Source organism: Electrona antarctica, assembly GCF_951216825.1.
Source record: "Electrona antarctica genome assembly, chromosome: 3".
In the NCBI taxonomy this organism is placed as follows: domain Eukaryota; kingdom Metazoa; phylum Chordata; class Actinopteri; order Myctophiformes; family Myctophidae; genus Electrona; species Electrona antarctica.
Genome location: NC_136808.1, coordinates 26,172,816 through 26,193,182, shown reverse-complemented (window position 1 = coordinate 26,193,182; position 20,367 = coordinate 26,172,816). Strand labels below are relative to the sequence as shown.

The 20,367-nt window shown below is 44.4% G+C and overlaps 1 protein-coding gene across 1 annotated transcript in view; it reads left to right on the top strand.

The window, feature by feature from the left end:
* LOC306920810 (disintegrin and metalloproteinase domain-containing protein 10-like) overlaps positions 1-20,367 on the top strand; it is a 132,498-nt gene that overhangs the window by 88,961 nt on the left and 23,170 nt on the right. The window contains 6 exon segments of the mRNA XM_079497722.1: positions 261-353; positions 5,502-5,685; positions 15,436-15,599; positions 16,821-17,004; positions 17,654-17,804; positions 18,272-18,455. Of these exon segments, the coding sequence (XP_079353848.1) occupies positions 261-353; positions 5,502-5,685; positions 15,436-15,599; positions 16,821-17,004; positions 17,654-17,804; positions 18,272-18,455 (960 nt within the window).

Here is a 20,367-nt window from a genome sequence, read left to right as displayed (position 1 = left end):
AAAACAAACATGATATGCCCTGCAGTCACCATGCTGCGCCTGTGATGTTCCTATTTACTGACACCAAGTTTAAAATAAGAATTGAATGCCCAGAATATCAATACGAAGCAACTGAAAAACACGTTATTTCAATGGTAGTGGATGGAGAGAGAGAATTTTTTGTCCAACCAAGAAACGGCAACCAATGGGTGCGAAGAGGGGCACAACCAGGGGTGGGACTTGACAAAGGGTGAATTGTAACGCCAGTATTTCCTCTGCAGATCTCCAGCCATGTGAAGGCCATCGACTCCATCTATCAGACCACAGACTTCATGGGCATCCGGAACATCAGCTTCATGGTGAAGAGGATCAGGGTGAGTGTTAAACACACGCTCACAACACCCGAACATTAAGTTCCATCCCATTCTGGACGGGAAGGGAACCCCTTTTGGTGTTTTAAAGCATTATGTTATGCTTTAGCTGGAAAATAGCAGATCTACACGCTAGTGCCGCGCTACGAGCTTGTAGGTCTGCTATTTTTTTTTTTATCTCGAAAATGTGGTGCAAATATTTGAATATATATTCTTTCAGAGAGAAAGTTTTTAACTCAAATCTTTGCTTCTGGGAGGTCCCTGGAACAACATATTTTCATATGGGGGTCGGCGGCCTATTACATATATTTTTGGGGTCCTTGACATGAAATATTGAGAACCACTGATACAGGTATTTCAGAAAACTGTCAGGATTTAGAATACATTTTTTAAATTTGGACATCAGGTCTAAATTGGTTAAGACCTGGAACCTGGATCTCTGTCTTGTTTTTAACCGCATAGTGCACCGAAGTCTGACGTCAATTTCGGTAGAGGGCGCTATAAGTCCACGGGTTCATGTACTTTTTATTTGCATTGTAATCCCCATAGGGGGATTTTAGATCGCCTCATATAACAACTGTGTTTGAAAAATAAACAAATCATCCCAGCCGTTTCACTCATATGGATATGAAGAATCACCTGACTGTACTGTACTGATGGTACTGCTGCCGAATTAGTTACATTTTCGCTACAAAAGACTATCATATGTGACTGTCCTAAACGATACAGAGACACCTCCCTGACAATAACGCAGAGACAGTTTGTTTATCTTTGGACCACAATTCTTATATGAGAGGATTGATGAGCCCATGTTATTCTCCATAGAGAAATTACTTCCGTAAACCAGGGGATGAGCGAGTGAAAACGTGGCACAAATCTTTGAATATATATTCTTTCACAGCAAACGTTTTCTTTTTCTTTTTTTAAAAACTCAAATGTTTGCAGCTGGGGATCCCTGAAACAACATATTTTAGACGGGGGTCATCGGCGGTCGAATACATAATTTGGGACACTGATATAGAAACATACTGTATGTTTTGTTTTTTTGTTTTTCAGGAAGCTTTCATGATTTAGAAGACATTTTGTAGAATGGGGTCCTCAGGTCTTAGTGGGTTAATAATAATTGTCTGTGTTGTCCCCTCGGGGATATTCATCGTATTTTTCACACTTCTGTTCAACAGAAAAACACAAGCATAGTTTTATTCCACAAATCAACATAACAGCATAACATGAAGTCCCCAGTATACACAAAACGATACATGAACTAAGTCCCCTGTATACACAAAACACGCATTCGTGAAAACTGAGCGGTGCTGTTGGCTGTTTTCAGTATTTTAAGAAATTTGACTAAAATAGGGAACATCAAATGGTCAAACTGCCACAATGATCTTATGAATTTGAACTTGAATTTGAATTTCAGCTGCACTATGTAACTCTTCTACCCCGGATTTGAACCCTGGTTTCCTGCCCCAAGTGCTGAAATGTTTTTTTTTGTTGTTAATGTTAATGTTAGCTAATAGAGTATGCAAAGGTCAGGGAGACCGAATACAACCGCTCCAATTGTATAAACTGTACTGTACTCTACGAGGTTTATGTGGTGCTTGCTGCTTTATTAATAACATTTATGTATTTTATTGATTTATTTCCATTGTCCAGTCCCACCCCCCCCCCCCCCCCCCCCCCACACACACACACACACACACACACACGTCGAAAACCAGTGAGGTGCAACACAGACTTTAGGCTCAGATGACTGCCGGCATGCTGATTTAATTGGGAACAACGTGGCCGTGTGCCAAAATCAATAAACACCTTGCAGACTTGGCAGCAACATTTATTTTTTTGGTCCTGTCCCTCACCATCGACTGTTAAATAATCTTCCTTTCTGCTCAAACAGGAAGTGTGTATATCGTTGCTGTCGGGAGAAAACCACCTACTGTAACTAGATTTTTGAGGTTTTAGATTTGTTTGTTTTTTGCATAAATCAGGGCTATTGAACATCCTTTATGTCTGTGTGTTGTTTCGAAAATATTGAACCAATGGAAAGTAATAAAAAGCACTTTGGACAAAACCTCTCAACTCCATTGGACCCTCAAACTGTCCGCTAAAACGCCTAACTCCACCACCTCTCTCCCTCTCATGGAAGTAAAAAAGAAAGACAATTATATAAAGTCACAACACCAACTTTGATGAGGCAGTATTGCTTTGTTTTCAAAATATAAGGCTTTCTTCATTTCCTGAAAAATGTATATATTTTTCATTTCCTGAAAAATGTTGTGTATGTGACAGAAGTCTGAAGAGGTGACATACATGAATTCAGAAAACGGTTTCCATTGTGAGCAACTTTAGTTTCTTGCCAGGCCCACGCGGCTGTTTTCAGACTCGGCTCTCTTTCTCTTTTCCATGAAAGAAGTCCTGTGAAAAGTTTTCAAACGTTGCTGCGTTCACAAGGCGGGCATCCGGTGCCAAAATCCAAATCACCCCAAGAGACTCACAGTCTCACGGTCCAAACACTTTGTGTGCAGGTTGGTTCGCTCTCAGGAAGATGACGAAGGACGTTTTTTGTTTCGTGAGAGCTTGGACAAGAGTGCAGAGATTTCACACTGTAGCATCATTGTGCATTGGTATGCTAGTATATGTGGCCAAATTTGACTGAGGGACTGCCATTGGATTTCTTTGAATTTTCGTCATATGAAAGCAGGGAATCATAGCTTCAAATTGACATATTGGTTGGTCAGTTTGACCCACCAGTTTTGGAGATATGGCTTATAGAGTAATGTCTTGCAGAAAACAGCAAGTTGAGAAAACAGGCTTGAAAGGTTAATTTCTGTGGTCTCTAACATTACACCTATAGCTACATGTTTAAGCATTTATTTCATATTTACATGTCGATTTCAGCTCTGACACTTATTTCAGACATGCTCTAGTATGTGAAGAGTCTGCCTGTGCTATTAACTCATTTTGGAATTAAAAAATAAAAATGTTTTCTCCTCTGGTGAAAAGCTGGAGGTTGTGCGATGGCAGGCTTTCAGTCAAATCTGGTCACATATGCAGGGCCGGATTTACCCTCCCAAGGGCCCCCAGGCTAGACAACATTTCAGGGCCCCCCTGGGCTGTGCGGTGCATTTTGGAAAAAAAATGGCGTATTTTGTTCTAATTTCGCTGTAATTTTGGGGACCCAGCCCCCCCAAAAGAGAAAGACAGGCAGACCGTCTGTCTGCCTGTCTTTCTCTTTTGGGGGGGCTGGGTACCCCAAAATGTTGCTGCCATGCACAGCAACATTGGCAGGGGTTTCCACAACACAGCGTCACTGTCTGAGCAGAAGCTCTCAATGTTTTAACCATAATACTAAATGTACAATAACTAAACATAAATCTCACTTGAATTGGATTGCAATCCTTTTCAAGGATTGCTACAGCCCACCCTAGCCCGGTGGTAAGTCCACCTCTGCACATATGCCATTGTACAATTTACAATTGAGGCGTTTACAGTAGTAGATGCTCTTAACCAGTTAACATGTGAGAGTAAATGGCATGAACCCTAGTCAACAAGAAGGCTGAGTGCAAAGGAGAGTGCAAAGAAAGTCACTATTCAGGACGAGAACCCTTTTTGGTGTTTTAAGCATTATGTTATATTTTAGCTGTAGAAAAAATTGCAGATCTACACAAGCCCATAGCACGGGACAGAGTGCCGCGCTACGAGCGGGTGAGTGCAACGAAAGTCACTTAACCACTTAATGCTGCATTCACATGGAATCAAGCAATGTCATGTTAGTGGACGGGAGGCAGGACTGTAAACGGAACAGGACGGCACGACAGCCAGAACCTGGTGACGGTAACGGCAGACGGCATCGATGCTTTTTTACCGTTCCGTGCCGTGCCGTCCAACAGGTTTTTGCCGTTTGCCGTCTATACCGCCTGTCTGATTCCATGTGAATGCAGCATTACTCTCACATTTTAACCGGTTAAAGCCCAGATGGTTGAGTCCCTCAGGGCTCTATGCTAGTGGGTTTTTCTACGATGAGAGTACCGTATATAAAAGCATCATGCAAGGTTTCAGCTTCAGTCCGATGGAGTATGCATGACTCTGTAGTATGTCGTCACAGTCGGGCAGGCTGAAAATAATATAACAATTCTTCTAACATTCTCTAATTGTGTACAGATTTCTTGTAAATGAAGTAATGCAGACGTTTTAACAATGATTTGACTCAATTGAGAGCTCAAAAGTCAAATGATTTGACTCAATTGAGAGCTCAAAAGTTAAAGCACTAGTAAGGGTCCATTTGGTTACGAGCTCTCCCATCATTTTGCTGGGGACCACCTGGAACCTCCTCAAGGACTACTGGTGGTCCCCGGACCACTGGTTGAGAACCACTGCCCTACTTGATCACATGACTACACCATCACACCAAACCATCAAAAGTAGCACATCCACAAGCTCCAAACGAGCTCGTAGATCTGTTACTTTTGCTACTTTTTATAAGTTTGAATCCTGAAACGTACCAGTTTTTGGACATATCTCTGCTGTCGGGAGGAAACCTCATAAATCAAAGTTGGTGTTGTAACTTCATATATTGTCAATTACTTCCATGGGAGGGGGAGATGTGGTGGCGTTAGTTGCTTTAGTAGACATTTTGAGTTAAGAGGTTTTGTCCAAAGCACTTTTTACTACTTTCCATTGGTTCAGTATTTTCGAAAAAAACACGCAGACGTAAAGAGTGTCCAAAATATAAAAAAATGAGTTATGAGGTTTCCTCCCGACAGCAATGATATGAGGTTTCCACCCACGACAGAGACGAAGACGACGGGGGATTTTACGAGTCTCTCCCGTGTTTTTTCACACCCCGTTGCACACTAACTCTCTCTCCCTCTCTATCCCTCCCTCCCCTGTCAGATCAACACCACCCTGGACGAGAAGGACAAATCCAACCCGTTCCTAACTCTCTCTCTCTCTCTCTCTCTCCCTCTCTCTCTCCCTCCCCTGTCAGATCAACACCACCCTGGACGAGAAGGACAAATCCAACCCGTTCCTAACTCTCTCTCTCTCTCTCTCCCTCCCTTGTCAGATCAACACCACCCTGGACGAGAAGGACAAATCCAACCCGTTCCTAACTCTCTCTCTCTCTCCCTCTCTCTCTCCCTCCCCTGTCAGATCAACACCACCCTGGACGAGAAGGACAAATCCAACCCGTTCCGCTTCGCCAACATCGGCGTGGAGAAGTTCCTGGAGCTCAACTCTGAGCAGAACCACGACGATTACTGCCTGGCCTACGTGTTCACGGACCGGGACTTTGACGACGGCGTGCTGGGCTTGGCCTGGGTGGGCGCTCCGTCAGGTAGGCCTAACACTACACACACACACACACACACACACACACACGGCTTGGCCTGTGTGGGCGCTCCGTCAGGTACACCACGCACGTGCGCACACACACACACACACAGCTTGGCCTGTGTGGGCGCTCCGTCAGGTACACCACGCACGCACGTGCGCACACACACACACACAACCCACCAGCGATAATCTTTGTTTTAAGGGTAACTGTTGTATAATTGCAATATTACACACGAGATTTGCAACACATTTTCACTATTTTTCAAAAATAGCAGACCTACAAGACCTATGAGCTTGTTGATCTGCTATTTTTCAATAGCTAAAGTATAACATAATGCTTAAAACACCAAAAGGGGTTCCCGTCCTGAATGGGTTAAAGAGGACTTGTACATCACACCTTTTTTTTTATGTTATCCGAATCTAGCTATTATATGAACACCCCCGCACGTCTCTTCATAAACACACGCTGTCCCGAGGCAATCGTTGTAATCAGGGGAATAGTTGTAACCGTATTGTCTCTGAGAGTAAGACAGACAGAGAGAGAGAGAGAGATCGAGAGTGGAGATCTCAGTTGACAATGAACACACTTAACACTATGGAGCTACATTTCTGTCAATAACGCCATATATGCTGACCTCATCACATTTGTCAAGACGGCGATGGCCATTTTTAGGCCAAGGAGTGTTTTTTTTGCAAAAATAATGCTTGGAATGGATTCAGCATCATGAAAACCCCCTAGTTTGACATGTCACATGCTACTTAAAGCATGATGAAATTGTATTGTTTTTGCCTTATACAGGATGTTAATAGTACATATGCATAATGACTCAAATTGCTCAACGTGCAACCTTTAACAACCAAGCTTAATCTCATCTTCTAAGCCTATAGATGACATTTGAATCATAAAAGTTTATACTAACCACCATTTCTGGGTTCATGCACATTCCAGTAGACTATTTAACACAAATCCTCTCTTCTGGGGGTCCCTGAATCCCTGGCACAAAAAACACATTTTCAGATGCTGGGGTCCGCAGCCAAATACATGGTATAATGGGTTAACCCTGAGAGTGTTTTTAAAATTTTTTATAAAGTTGTGTGTGTGTGTGTGTGTGTGTGTGTGTGCGCGCGTGCGTGTGCGTGTGCGCGCGTGCGTGTGTGTGTGTGTGTGTGTGGACCTCCCCCCCAGGTTCATAAGATCAGTAATATAATATAATTACTGACTCCTCGCTGGTGGTGATGTTTATCAGAACACGCACACACACACACACACACATACATACACACACACACACACACCCTGATAAGCCCTGCTGTCTGCCTCCGTTTCATCCCTCTCTCATTCCTTCTGTGGTTGTGTGTAATTTTTACTTCAAGGACGATGGAGGGGAAGGAGATGCATCTTGAACTTTGTGGGGGGTTTTTTCAGTCCTGTCAGCATTGTTCCTCTTGATCTCCACACTCTTTCTCTGGCTCTCTCTGTGTCCTCTCTCTCTCTCTCTCTCTCTCTCTCTCTCTCTCTCTCTCTCTCTCTCTCTCTCTCTCTCTCTCCCCGCGGTTCGTAAGGGAATGATAAAGACAAAAGTCTCTACTCTCTGCACAAAATGAGCTTATCGTGAAATCCACATGAAAATTATGCTTCATAAAAGGATCAATGGGGATCAAAGCTTAAACTCATTTATATCCTTTGCAAGGGCATGAACATGGGCCAAGTATTGTGTGTGTGTGTGTGTGTGTGTGTGTGTGTGTGTGTGTGTGTGTGTGTGTGTGTGTGTGTGTGTGTGTGTGTGTGTGTGTGTGTGTGTGTGTGTGTGTGTGTGTGTGTGTGTGTGTGTGTGTGTGTGTGTGTGTGTGTGTATGTGTGTGTGTGTGTGTGTGTGTGTGTGTGTGTGTACGTACGTTTTTACCATGGTTACTGTTTGTTTTTAATCACAAATTCACAAACGACTGGATAAGATGAGAAGGAATAATTATTCAGATATTTCCCATCTTGCAGATTTCCATTAATCTCCTCTCTCTCTCTCTCTCTCTCTCGTCCTGCTCTAGTGGTTAATGGACCAATTCTTTGTTTACAAACATTGAGACTGGGCGCGTGGGGGACTTGTTTAATCAATTCCCTACAGATCTCCAAACCTGTTGTTTCGGGGAGCGAAACTCCCCAAATGCACCCTAGGAGACATTTATACTTCATTGCGCAACAGTGTTGCGCAATGAAATACGATCGTCGGGATGCGCGACGGCTCACCATGAACAGCGCTCGAAGCTTTAGAGATACAGGGCTTTGAAAATCATGTTATAATGGAGGCTCAATGAAACCCATAGCTGGTGGGGACGGAGGCGTTGCATAGCAACCGGAGGGGGTCCGAATATGCTCGTAGATGGCGCAGAAAGAATTAAGTACTTTATTAACTATTAAGGCCATAAAGGCCACTACATTTATTTGAAAACTTTAGTTACTAGTTACTTTTAGATTTTGATTATTAAGACAAAACATGCATTAACCACTTCAGCCCTATATACAGTACAGTACATTTCGGCCATTTGAAAATGCGACGCATTGCGAGCTTCAAATGATTTATGTTATACATTTGAAAACTGGAAATGAGACATTCTGCACCTGGAAATGAGACATCCTACTTTTACCTTTGGTACTTTAAGTACATTTTGATGCCAATACCTTTGTACTTTTACTCGACTGCATTTTTGAATTCCGCACAGTATTTATATTATTGCAGCATTGCCACTTTTGCTTAAGTAAAACATGCGAGCACTTTCTCCACCACCATTAGCTCCCTCTCGGACTCCTCAGTCTCATCTCTGTATCCGTTATCTTCACACAAGTCCAGTCTGATTAGTCCAGGGCTGAGTGTGTATGTAGTCTTCTGAAATTGTTTAGTCTTAGACGACTAAATATCAAGACTGGGAGATACAATGCACTAGACCCCTGGGAGATGGAGTCTGTCCCCGTTACAATGCGCTAGACCCCTGGGAGATGGAGTCTGTCCCCGTTACAATGCCCTAGAGACCCCTGGGAGATGGAGTCTGTCCCCGTTACAATGCCCTAGAGACCCCTGGGAGATGGAGTCTGTCCCCGTTACAATGCCCTAGAGACCCCTGGGAGATGGAGTCTGTCCCCGTTACAATGCCCTAGAGACCCCTGGGAGATGGAGTCTGTCCCCGTTACATTGCACTAGACCCCTGGGAGATGGAGTCTGTCCCCGTTACAATGCCCTAGAGACCCCTGAGAGATGGAGTCTGTCCCCGTTACATTGCACTAGACCCCTGGGAGATGGAGTCTGTCCCTTTTGCAATGCCCTAGAGACCCCTGGGAGATGGAGTCTGTCCCCGTTACAATGTGCTAGGCCCCTGGGAGATGGAGTCTGTCCCCGTTACAATGCGCTAGACCCCTGAGAGATGGAGTCTGTCCCTGTTACAATGCACTAGATCCCTGGGAGATGGAGTCTGTCCCCGTTACAATGCCCTAGAGACCCCTGGGAGATGGAGTCTGTCCCCGTTACAATGCACTAGACCCCTGGGAGATGGAGTCTGTCCCTGTTACAATGTGCTAGACCCCTGGGAGATGGAGTCTGTCCCCGTTACAATGCACTAGATCCCTCGGAGATGGAGTCTGTCCCCGTTACAATGCACTAGACCCCTGGGAGATGGAGTCTGTCCCCGTTACAATACACTAGAGACCCTGGGAGATGGAGTCTGTCCCCGTTACAATGCACTAGACCCCTTGGAGATGGAGTATGTCCCCGTTACAATGCACTAGACCCCTGGGAGATGGAGTCTGTCCCCGTTACAATGTGCTATAGACCCCTGGGAGATGGAGTATGTCCCCGTTACAATGCACTAGACCCCTGGGAGATGGAGTCTGTCCCCGTTACAATGTGCTATAGACCCCTGGGAGATGGAGTCTGTCCCCGTTACTATGCGCTAGACCCCTGGGAGATGGAGTCTGTCCCCGTTACAATGTGCTAGACCCCTGGGAGATGGAGTCTGTCCCTGTTACAATGCACTAGATCCCTGGGAGATGGAGTCTGTCCCCGTTACAATGCCCTAGAGACCCCTGGGAGATGGAGTCTGTCCCCGTTACAATGCACTAGACCCCTGGGAGATGGAGTCTGTCCCTGTTACAATGTGCTAGACCCCTGGGAGATGGAGTCTGTCCCCGTTACAATGCACTAGATCCCTCGGAGATGGAGTCTGTCCCCGTTACAATGCACTAGACCCCTGGGAGATGGAGTCTGTCCCCGTTACAATACACTAGAGACCCTGGGAGATGGAGTCTGTCCCCGTTACAATGCACTAGACCCCTTGGAGATGGAGTATGTCCCCGTTACAATGCACTAGACCCCTGGGAGATGGAGTCTGTCCCCGTTACAATGTGCTATAGACCCCTGGGAGATGGAGTATGTCCCCGTTACAATGCACTAGACCCCTGGGAGATGGAGTCTGTCCCCGTTACAATGTGCTATAGACCCCTGGGAGATGGAGTCTGTCCCCGTTACTATGCGCTAGACCCCTGGGAGATGGAGTCTGTCCCCGTTACAATGTGCTAGACCCCTGGGAGATGGATTGCTGAGGTGAAGTGCCACACCTACCATCAGCTCCCACTAAAGACAGCACGACTTGCACCACCCAAGCCTGGTGTTGGTGGTGGTGGTGGTGCCGCTTAGTTCCCAACAAAATAACGGATTGACAAGCAAGCTGTTGTTTTGGCTTATAGTCCTGGGATGCGATGGAATATAAATGTAGCTTCATAGTTCATATTGCTGTCAGCAATGAGGTGTTGATGCCAGAGGGAATTAACCCATTCTGGGCGGGAACCCCTTTTGGTGTTTTAAAGCATTATGTTATACTTTAGCTATAGAAAAATAGCAGAAGCTCAAGCTCAACTTGTAGGTCTACTATTTTTGAAAAATCATGAAAATGTGCCTCAAATCTTTGAATATATATTATTACAGTGAACATTTTAACTCAAATCTTTGCTTCTGGAGAGGTCCCTGGAACAACATATTTTCAGATGGGGGGGTGGAGGTCAATTACATATAATTTTTGGGGTCCTTGACATGAAATATTGAGCACCACTGATACAGAAACATAAGGTTTTTCAGAAAACTGTCAGGATTTAGAAGACATTTTTTAAATTTCGATGTCGGGCCTAAATGGGTTAAAAGGACTCAATGTGACAGCTCCCCAAGCAAGCAGGCCTTAATGAATCTGTCAAACGCTTACATGTTGGCATGCACGCACGCACGCACGCACGCACGCACGCACGCACGCACGCACGCACACACACACACACACACACACACACACACACACACACACACACACACACACACACATATACATACACACACACAATGGAGACTTGTGAAAATGATTATGCCTGGCGTGGGTTACTGCTTCTATAAATTGATTGATTACTAAATATACCTGCGTAGAAGACATAGACAATAGCTCAATTAACAGTTTAATTATAAGACTGACTGACTGCCTACACAAACAAGGTGGTTGTTTTACATGTAAGATTATTTTCTTCCAGTTGGTCAGGCTCGTTTCTGCAGCTCTCTGTCTGTTGTTGATACTGGGAAAGAAGACTCACAATATGTCATTAAAACATGACATGTAAAAACGAAAATTCAAAAGAATCCAATGCCAGTCCTTCAGTCAAATTTAGTCACATATTATGTCTGTTTTTTTGGTTTCTTCCTGAAAGCTGAAAGCCTTTCGGTCAAAAGGTCCAATTTGAAACACACCAATTCTAGTGACGTCACAATATCATCCCCTCCCTTAAACCCCTCCCACAGCTGTGTGTGTGGCTTCAGCATACTTATTGAACTGGTGGGTGTGGCCACATAAAGACATCATTTTAACACTTTCTTTCTGTACGCCTTTTTTTTTTTTTTTTTCTCCTAGTATTATCATAGTATCCTGTTATGGGGGGGGGGGGGGTCACAGCATTTAAACTTTAACGCATTAAAGCGCTGGCTTTTGTTATCCGCGGCACTTTACATGGAGTTCATCAGTCTTTTTTTGGTTCGGCTCTCCAAGTTCAGAAGTCACACCACCCAAACAAAAACAATCAATAACAGGTGAATTAGCAATATTCTACACTCGGATGAATCAATTCAGAGAGAGAGAGAGAGAGAGAGAGGGGGAGAGGGGGAGAGACAGAGACACAGCACTGAGCAAGTGTGCTGAATGCTGTAGTAGGGTCAGAGTGAACCAAGAATGAACCTGTTCCAACCCGCTAATGGGCCTCTTATTGAATTGGACCAATTGCCGCCTACGCACATAAGCAGCTGCAGTGAAAGGGCGTACGCGTATGTGCACACACACACACACACACACACACACACACACACACACACACACACACACACACACACACACACACACACACACACACACACACACACACACACACACACACACACTGTTTACTGCCTGTTAAGTGCTCTGCTGAGCTCATGTTGTGTCATAGTAGCTGGAAGCTGTTGCCTGTGGATGATGTGTAGGTTTATTGGAAATGAGAGATGATGATGTGGCCCCTCCCCCTCCTTCCCTCACAGTCTGCAACAACCAATCATGTGTTAGTGTCGCCAGATGTTTGTGAGAGAAACAAGCAACTGGGTGTAGGAAAACGAGCCCCAAAGTGCACATGAGCACAGCGGCTCATATTATGAGTATCATTGACCGTTATAAAAATGAGACCCTAAAATGCTTGACACTCACACATCAACGGTTGAGGAAGTCTCTGAACACTGGCATCATCACTGGCATCATCACGGTCACCGTGCAGAACTACCCCCCCCCCCCCCCCCCCCATTTTTGTAAATGTATCACAAATGCAAATAAATATAGTGTTACGCGAAACATGTGCAGTCACTATGTAGTGTGTCCTCAAGAAGCACCCTGAATGTCTCTATCGAGACAAATCAAACCATTTTGAGAGAGTCCTGGAGTTTGTTCCATTTGTGTGGAGAATAAGCAGTCTTTCCTTGTTCACTGTTCTCACGTGGACGGGTATATCTGTGTGTCTGTGAACGGTTTGAATGTCCAGTAACCTTTGGTTCTGAAAGCGAGGATCAGTACAAAAGAAGGTTACCACTGACACAAGGGCTTATAAATAAATAATATCCAATCTTGCTCCCTATACAAACTGCGAGAAATGGCCAATCATCAGCAGTAATACGTTGGTAGAGCACTCATGGCTGAGGGAAGTAGGGGTGCTGGAGGGGCTGGAGCACCACCTCCATTAATGTCAGGTGAGGATGCAAGACAAGACAGACAGCTAGAAGTAATGTTTGCTAATAGCTGCCTTTCATTGTTGCTCTTTCATTGTTCCACTGGCATAATTCCTTACATCACACCACCTACCGGTGCGCATGTTCTAAGACTTTCTCATCAACATTGAATACTTGTTCACCTTAACGGAAACCACTACTACTCTTGAAACTAACAAATGAGTGGGATAGAGTGAATTAACACAGGATTGACCTGTTTATTATTAGCTACTACTAATGAGACAAGACATCAGTTAAATGAGTTTGGGAACAGACGGCATGACACAAAAGACATATTGTACAACTATATGCAGTGATAGTGAATAAAGGGAACTTGGTGGCAAACCACAAATCATTTGACTAGAACTTTCCAGCAAACAGAGAACTAAGAACAAGAAATAAAGAACTGAAATCTCAGCCATATGTATTTGTGCACCATACATGGTACTGGATAGAGCTCTCTCATCATTATTCTACTGTAATTATTTGTCTCATCAGCAAGAACTGAACAGTGATGGTGAAGAAAGAGAACTTGGAAAGACGTTATGAAAGATGGTTATTATAGTATATATAGGAAAGTAAACGCCACTTTTCCGTGTGAAAATGCACAAATGTGCGTGCACGAGGTGTGTGCACGCGCATTTTGCGGCACACGCTTACACGTGCGCACCCCCTCCTAAACGTTCAGCACCTCCTACTGTAAATACCTTCCCGCGGCCCTGAGAGCACTGTGGTAGACTGCTTCAAGAGGCTTCAATGTGGGGAGTTGAAGCATGCATGTGCAGCACATCCACAAAAAACTGACATTATTACAGAATGAAAAGTCTTTCTACCAACAAGAGCAAAACAAGACTTGTTTGTGTGTTTGTGTTTGTTTGCTCTTAATGTTTGTCAGGTGAAACAACAGGCCCGTTTGTATTAGCGACCTAGTCATGATTGATGATGAAAGGAACTGGTCGGAATAACGTGTTCCTTCCACTCGCTGCGTCCGGCTGGGGAAACTCTCCCCTGTCAGGCGAAAAGATGCAGTTTGGGACTCCTCATGCATAAAGGAAGCATGAGGTCAGTCTGCTGCCCCTGGCAGAGGAAGTGTAGCGCCCAGGATTACATTAGATAATTGACACTGGGTGAAAACAATGGGTTGCAAAATCGTGGGATAAAAATTATATAAAAAAAAAAAAAAGATTGACTGCCCCCTAAGCAAATAGTCTAAGCCAATGGCAGTCTCTGCACCACTTGTGTAGCCAATCATGTATTAGCGACCTAGTCACGATTGGCTGTCTCCTAAGCCCCGCCCCATAAGACCGCAGCTCGAAGCGACAGGTAGCTAGCTGCTAATACTAATGAGCTATAACTGCATGGACAGCAGCAAAGCCACGACAAAGCACAGTGATTGAACCACGAACAAAACGTCGGAAAACGAACGCAAAACAACGGTCGTGAGGTTGTGACACAGAAACATACATGTTACAAAAATAATAATATATGTAATAATAATAATAATATTGGGGGGGAAGGGAGAACAGAGACAGTGCTTGTTTCACCTGACAAATATGACTGTCATCATTTCTTTTTTTTGTTAGCTGCTCCACATGGAGCCTAAAATAAGAGCTTGCCGCACTGTACTGTACTGTACTGTACTGTACTGTACTGTACGTGAGCAGTGTAGATAGATGTTGACTCTGTGACATGTGTTGACATGACCCCAAACGCCCCCAACCCCCCCTACTAGCTGTGGCTGTCACCGCTCTAGAGCCACACTGAGGACCACCTGCTCACGTTGCTGCTGTGTGGACACATGGCGCACGCACACACATGCACACACGCACGCACACACGCATGCACGCATGCACATGCACACACGCACGCGCACACACACACACGCAGGCACGCGCGCACAATTTACAATTTAGGCATTTAGCTGCTGTATGGACACATGGCACACGCATGCACACACACGACACGCGCACACACGCACGCACACACACGCACACGTGCATACACACACACACACGCACACGTACACACGCTTTGACATGCACTCAAAGGAGCACAATGAAAATAAGCTCTTGGGATTTTGGGGGGTGTTTTAACCTTTTGACGGATAAGTACGTAAGTATGTTGTTGCTGTCGGGCAGAAGCCTCTTTTCTCCATGTTTTGACCTTTTGTGTGTTTATTTTTCCGTAAATTAACGCCCTACTCGATCATACTACAGTAGCCTCGCATGAAAGCATCAAAAGTAGCAGATCTACAAGCTCGCTCGAGGTTGTAGATCTGCTTATTTTTGCTATTTTTGTTTTTTAAATTTGAATCCTGAAAAGTAACAGTTTTGGACATATGAGGTTTCCACCTGACAGAGATGATAATGTTCACGTATATTGTAGTACGGGCTGTGCATGTGTTTTTGTCAGTGAAAAATAGTTTTGTCTCTTTGTCTCATACTTGTGTCTCTCAGGAAGCTCGGGAGGCATCTGTGAGAAGAGTAAGCTGTACTCTGACGGGAAGAGGAAGTCTCTGAACACGGGCATCATCACCGTGCAGAACTACGCTTCCCACGTGCCCCCCAAGGTCTCGCACATCACCTTCGCCCACGAGGTCGGACACAACTTTGGCTCTCCTGTGAGTAACTATAGACACTTTGAACACTGTCTGTCCTGCTGCACCTCTATAGCTGCTAATTTATACTCCATAGCACACTGTTTCCCAAATAGTGGGTCGACTCTGGACAAATTTTTTGGGGGGTCCCTTCATTTATTTTTTTCCCTCTATTTTGTTTTTGATTATTATAACTTCAAACGTTTTCAAAAATACATTCCCCAAAAAAGTTTTTAATGAATACCAAATGAACGGGTTAGTTTTAACCCACAGCACGGTTTAGTTATCACCCTGAGCGTCAAGGTCGGAGTTCTCCGTTCAATCAATTAGTAACGCCCAGGACGGAGATTGATCAAAAGGACGGAGATTATTGATATCAAAACCGATCTCATCGCTCCACAGGCTGGGAATTAATGAATTAATCATCTGTTGAGCAACATTCAATGTTATTTTCCGGTGGGACGTCATCGAAACTGTTCCCCCCCCATTTTAGCCGACAAGATCGAAAATCTTAAAACGTGAATAACTCTTGTTCTAAATCATTCCGTCCAATTCTAAGAAAAGATTATGTGTTAGACAGCCCACCGCGGTCCTGTCTCTAGTCGCGGTAGAATTAATCATACCTCCCGTTGTTGTCGATCGCCTCTAGAGTGTTTTGGCTACATCTAGCTACTTCAGCCACATCCGGGTTAGCATCCGGTCCATCGCTAAATGTGCTCCGCTGCTATAAATCGCTGGGCGCTATGATTTAATGGATTAAATAACCCCGGCGTTCGGGGTGTTAACTTGTAACCGGCAGCGCATATCAGGAGCGACGGTGTTGTCGGTCTAATGCCGTGTAAAGCACCTTTGGGTCAGTGTTGTTTTTGGCAGCAATTTTTTATTTTAGTTTTAGTCATAGTCTCTTGAATAGTTTTCCTTTTAGTTTTAGTCACATTTTAGTCACCTGGAATGTTATAGTGTTAGTCTAGTTTTAGTTTGAGTTAGTTAGTTAATTTTCTTGCTGAAAATAGCCGATCTACAAGCTCACAACTCGCAGCCGATAAGTAAGTATATTTAGTCTTGTTTTTAGTCGCAATAGCTTAGTTTTCATTTAGTTTCCATTTAGTTTTCGTCAGTGAAAAAAAGGTAGTCGACGAACATTTTTCGTCTTAGTTTTAGTCGACGAAATCAACACAGCTTTGGGTACTTCGAAAAGCACTATATAAACGTGGAGATGTTCTTATTATTGTATTGTCGTTGCAGCATGACTCTGGCACAGAATGCACTCCGGGAGAGTCCAAGATGCCGGACAAGAAGGAGCGGGGTAACTTCATCATGTACGCCCGAGCCACGTCGGGTGACAAGCTCAACAACAACAAGTTCTCGCCCTGCAGCGTCCGCAACGTCAGCCAGGTCCTGGAGAAGAAGAAGGACAGCTGCTTCGTCGGTAAATAAAAAACACCATAGACCAGGAAAAGCTAGCAGAGCTGGAGGTTAGCACCATAGACATATATAAAGGCTAGATGGCTCAAGGCGAAGTCTCTGATGTAGTTCACCCGGCGGCCATCTTGCTGAGGGGATGCAGTACAGTATGTTCTATGGCAGCTCAAAGAAAAATAGTCATAACTCGCTCAAATCTTGACGTATTTACAAACGGGTTGGTTTATTACAAACGTTGTCAACGTGGCTATGATTCAGGACACTTATTTGCTTAATTTTGTTTTTTATTTGAACGTCGTATAAAATCATATAAGTATGCGGACGTCTCTGACGTTTATAACAAACCAAACCGTTTGAAAATCGGATGACAATTGAGCAAGTTATGGTTATTTAAAAGTACATGCCCCATAGACACAATGTTATGCTGCCCCTCGGTAAGATGGCCGCCACGTAGCAACGTCGCTCTCCATTGGCCAGAGCGCGGGTGAGCCATCTAGCTTGACATGCACTCAAAGGAGCACAATGAAAATGAGCTCTTGGGATTTTGGGGGGTGTTTTAACCTTTTGACGGATAAGTACGTAAGTATGTTGTTGCTGTCGGGCAACAAGAAGCCTCTTTTCTCCATGTTTTGACCTTTTGTGTATTTATTATACAGAGTCTGGCCAGCCTATCTGTGGCAACGGGCTGGTGGAGGTGGGGGAACAGTGTGACTGTGGCTACAGCGACCAGTGCAAAGACCCCTGCTGCTACGACGCCAATGAGGTCGACGGCAGGAAGTGCAAACTGAAGCCCGACAAGATCTGCAGGTCAGTTTAAACCCATTTAGACCTGAGCTAGATTCTAACAAAATCATCTGAAAAACCCTCTGTTTCTATGTCAGTGGGTTCTCAACCATTTTCATGTCAAGGACCCCCAGAATTATCTGTATTTGGCCCGCCGACCCCCATCTGATTTGAGTTAAAAACGTTCGCTTTGAAAGAATATATATTCAAAGATTTGTGCCACGTTCTTACGATTTAAAAGAAAATTACTACAAGCTCGTAGCGTGGCACCGAGTGCCGCGCTACGAGCTTGTAGATCTGCTATTTTTCAATAGCTAAAGTATAACGTAATGCTTAAAACATCAAATGGAGTTCCCGCCCCCAAAATGGGTTAATGACCATGCATGTTAATGACCATGCATGTTAATGATGCAGCCAAACTACAAGATCTGCAGGTTAGTTAAACATGATGCATGTTGTATAATAACATGTGTTCATCCATCTCCCAACAGTCCCAGCCAGGGTCCCTGCTGCACACCGGAGTGCAACTACAAGGGCACCAACGAGAGGTGCCGAGTGGAGTCGGAGTGTGCTCACGAGGGCATGTGCAACGGCCTGACCCCCGGGTGTCCGTCGTCGGAACCCAAGGCCAACTTCACCGCCTGCCATGGGGAGACCCAAGTCTGCCTCAACGGGGTAACGCAGCACGCTGGGATTCACATCAGTGTTGATTCTGTCGACTAAAGCCCTAACCACACCAAAGGGTCAAGACTAAAGCCCTAACCACACCAAAGGGTCAAGACTAAAGCCCTAACCACACCAAAGGGTCAAGACTAAAGCCCAAACCACACCAAAGGCTCAAGACGGTTTTAGCGTTAACTCCTTGCAACCGTTTGAACCCAATGAGTTGCATGGTGACCCTTTGTGGTGGTTAGAGGCAGAGCTAAACTAAGCTAAACTATGACGGAAAATGTTGGCGACTACCTTTTTTTCACTGACGAAAACTACATAGAAACGAAATAAAAACTAAGCCATGATGACTAAAACGATGACTAAATATACTGACAATTTCATCAACGGATAAAAGCTGGACTAAAATGTTGATGAACTAGTGGAGAAACGATCGTTTTATGCTTGGTTGCGCTCTGAAAATAGCCGATCTCCAAGCACACATCGCGTCGCAGCACAACGCGATGTGTGCTTCCACATTTTGGTGGCATAGGAGCGAAATGAGTTTAGTCCCTTGTTTGTGCCGAATCTGGGTTGCACATGGTTTGTTGAATTCCCTCTGGTGTTGTGGATGTGGACTTTGTTGATTTGTATTAGACAGGTAGTATTAGTATTAGTATTTAGACAGGTATGGGTATCTTGGTGGTGTAGCCAATCTTGTGGACCAGACCTTTTGCAAGATGCTGTACTCTGTCGTCAACCCTGAGCCATTCCAGCCTGTCAAAATGGGCAGGGGACAGAGGTGAGGTAGGTTCGGGGAGTGAGGCCAAGTAGTCGCCTGACCAGTTTGTTTTGGGAAGTCTGGAGCCTTGTTTTAAGGGCCATTGAGATGCTGTGGTACCAAGAGGTGCATGCATAGTCGAAGAAACCTTGTACAAGGGCTCCTATTACGGTCTTCAAGGTGTTTTTGTTGACCAGTGAGGAGATCCTGTATAGAAATCGTGTTCTTTGGTTGAATTTTGATTACGTTGGTGGCCATTTTATCATCGGAAAGATTAGCCTCCAGGATGGAACCTAGGTAGGTAATTTCATCTTTTCGTGTGTATGTCACACACTCTAACCAAGAACCCATCTGTCTTGCTGAGATTATTTGATCCAAAGAGAATGGATTCAGTTTTTCCCAGGTGTAATGATAGTTTGTTATCAGCGAGCCAGATTCTACCGAGATCGGAACTGAGGGCCTTTTCAACCTGCAGTTTGTTCCTGTCCGAGACCAGCAGTGCTGAATCATCTGCGAACAGGAACAAGTTACAGTCACAAGCTGATGTCATGTCGTTTACATATTATTAGGAACAGGTCAAATAACCTATAGGTGTAACGGGTCTAAAAATGGGTTAAACCAAGGCAGATATTGATTGCATAAGCGTTTGGTTACCTTAAGTGCATTTTTCATAGCAACTTCCTTGTTTTTGCAGGCAATCGCAGCGTCTAGTTTCTTGTGTAAATTATTCTTGAAGTTGTTCGTTTTAATTGGTTATGTCTATGATTTTACCGTGATTTGAGAAGAGCTACGAGGGTTGTAGCTTTAATAATGCCCCTTTAGCTGCTCTATAATCACTGTAAAGCACAGCCTCTTGAGGCGTGTTGCTTTACTAAGTTCTGCGTGTAGTGTAAGAGTGTTTGAACAGCTGTAGGTGCACTTGGCACCACAGATCATTGAATAATGATAATCAGAGGCTGGTTGTGGGGAGTTAACAGCAGTGGTGTAAAGTACATTTACTTCTACTCCACTACATCTCTGAAGCAAATATTGTACTTTTACTCCACTATTTATTTTGAAGTTACTAGTTACTTTGTAGATTTCGCTTATTATGACAAAACATAGGCTACAGTAACCACTTCAGCCCTATATACATTTCGGCAATTTAAAAATAGCCGA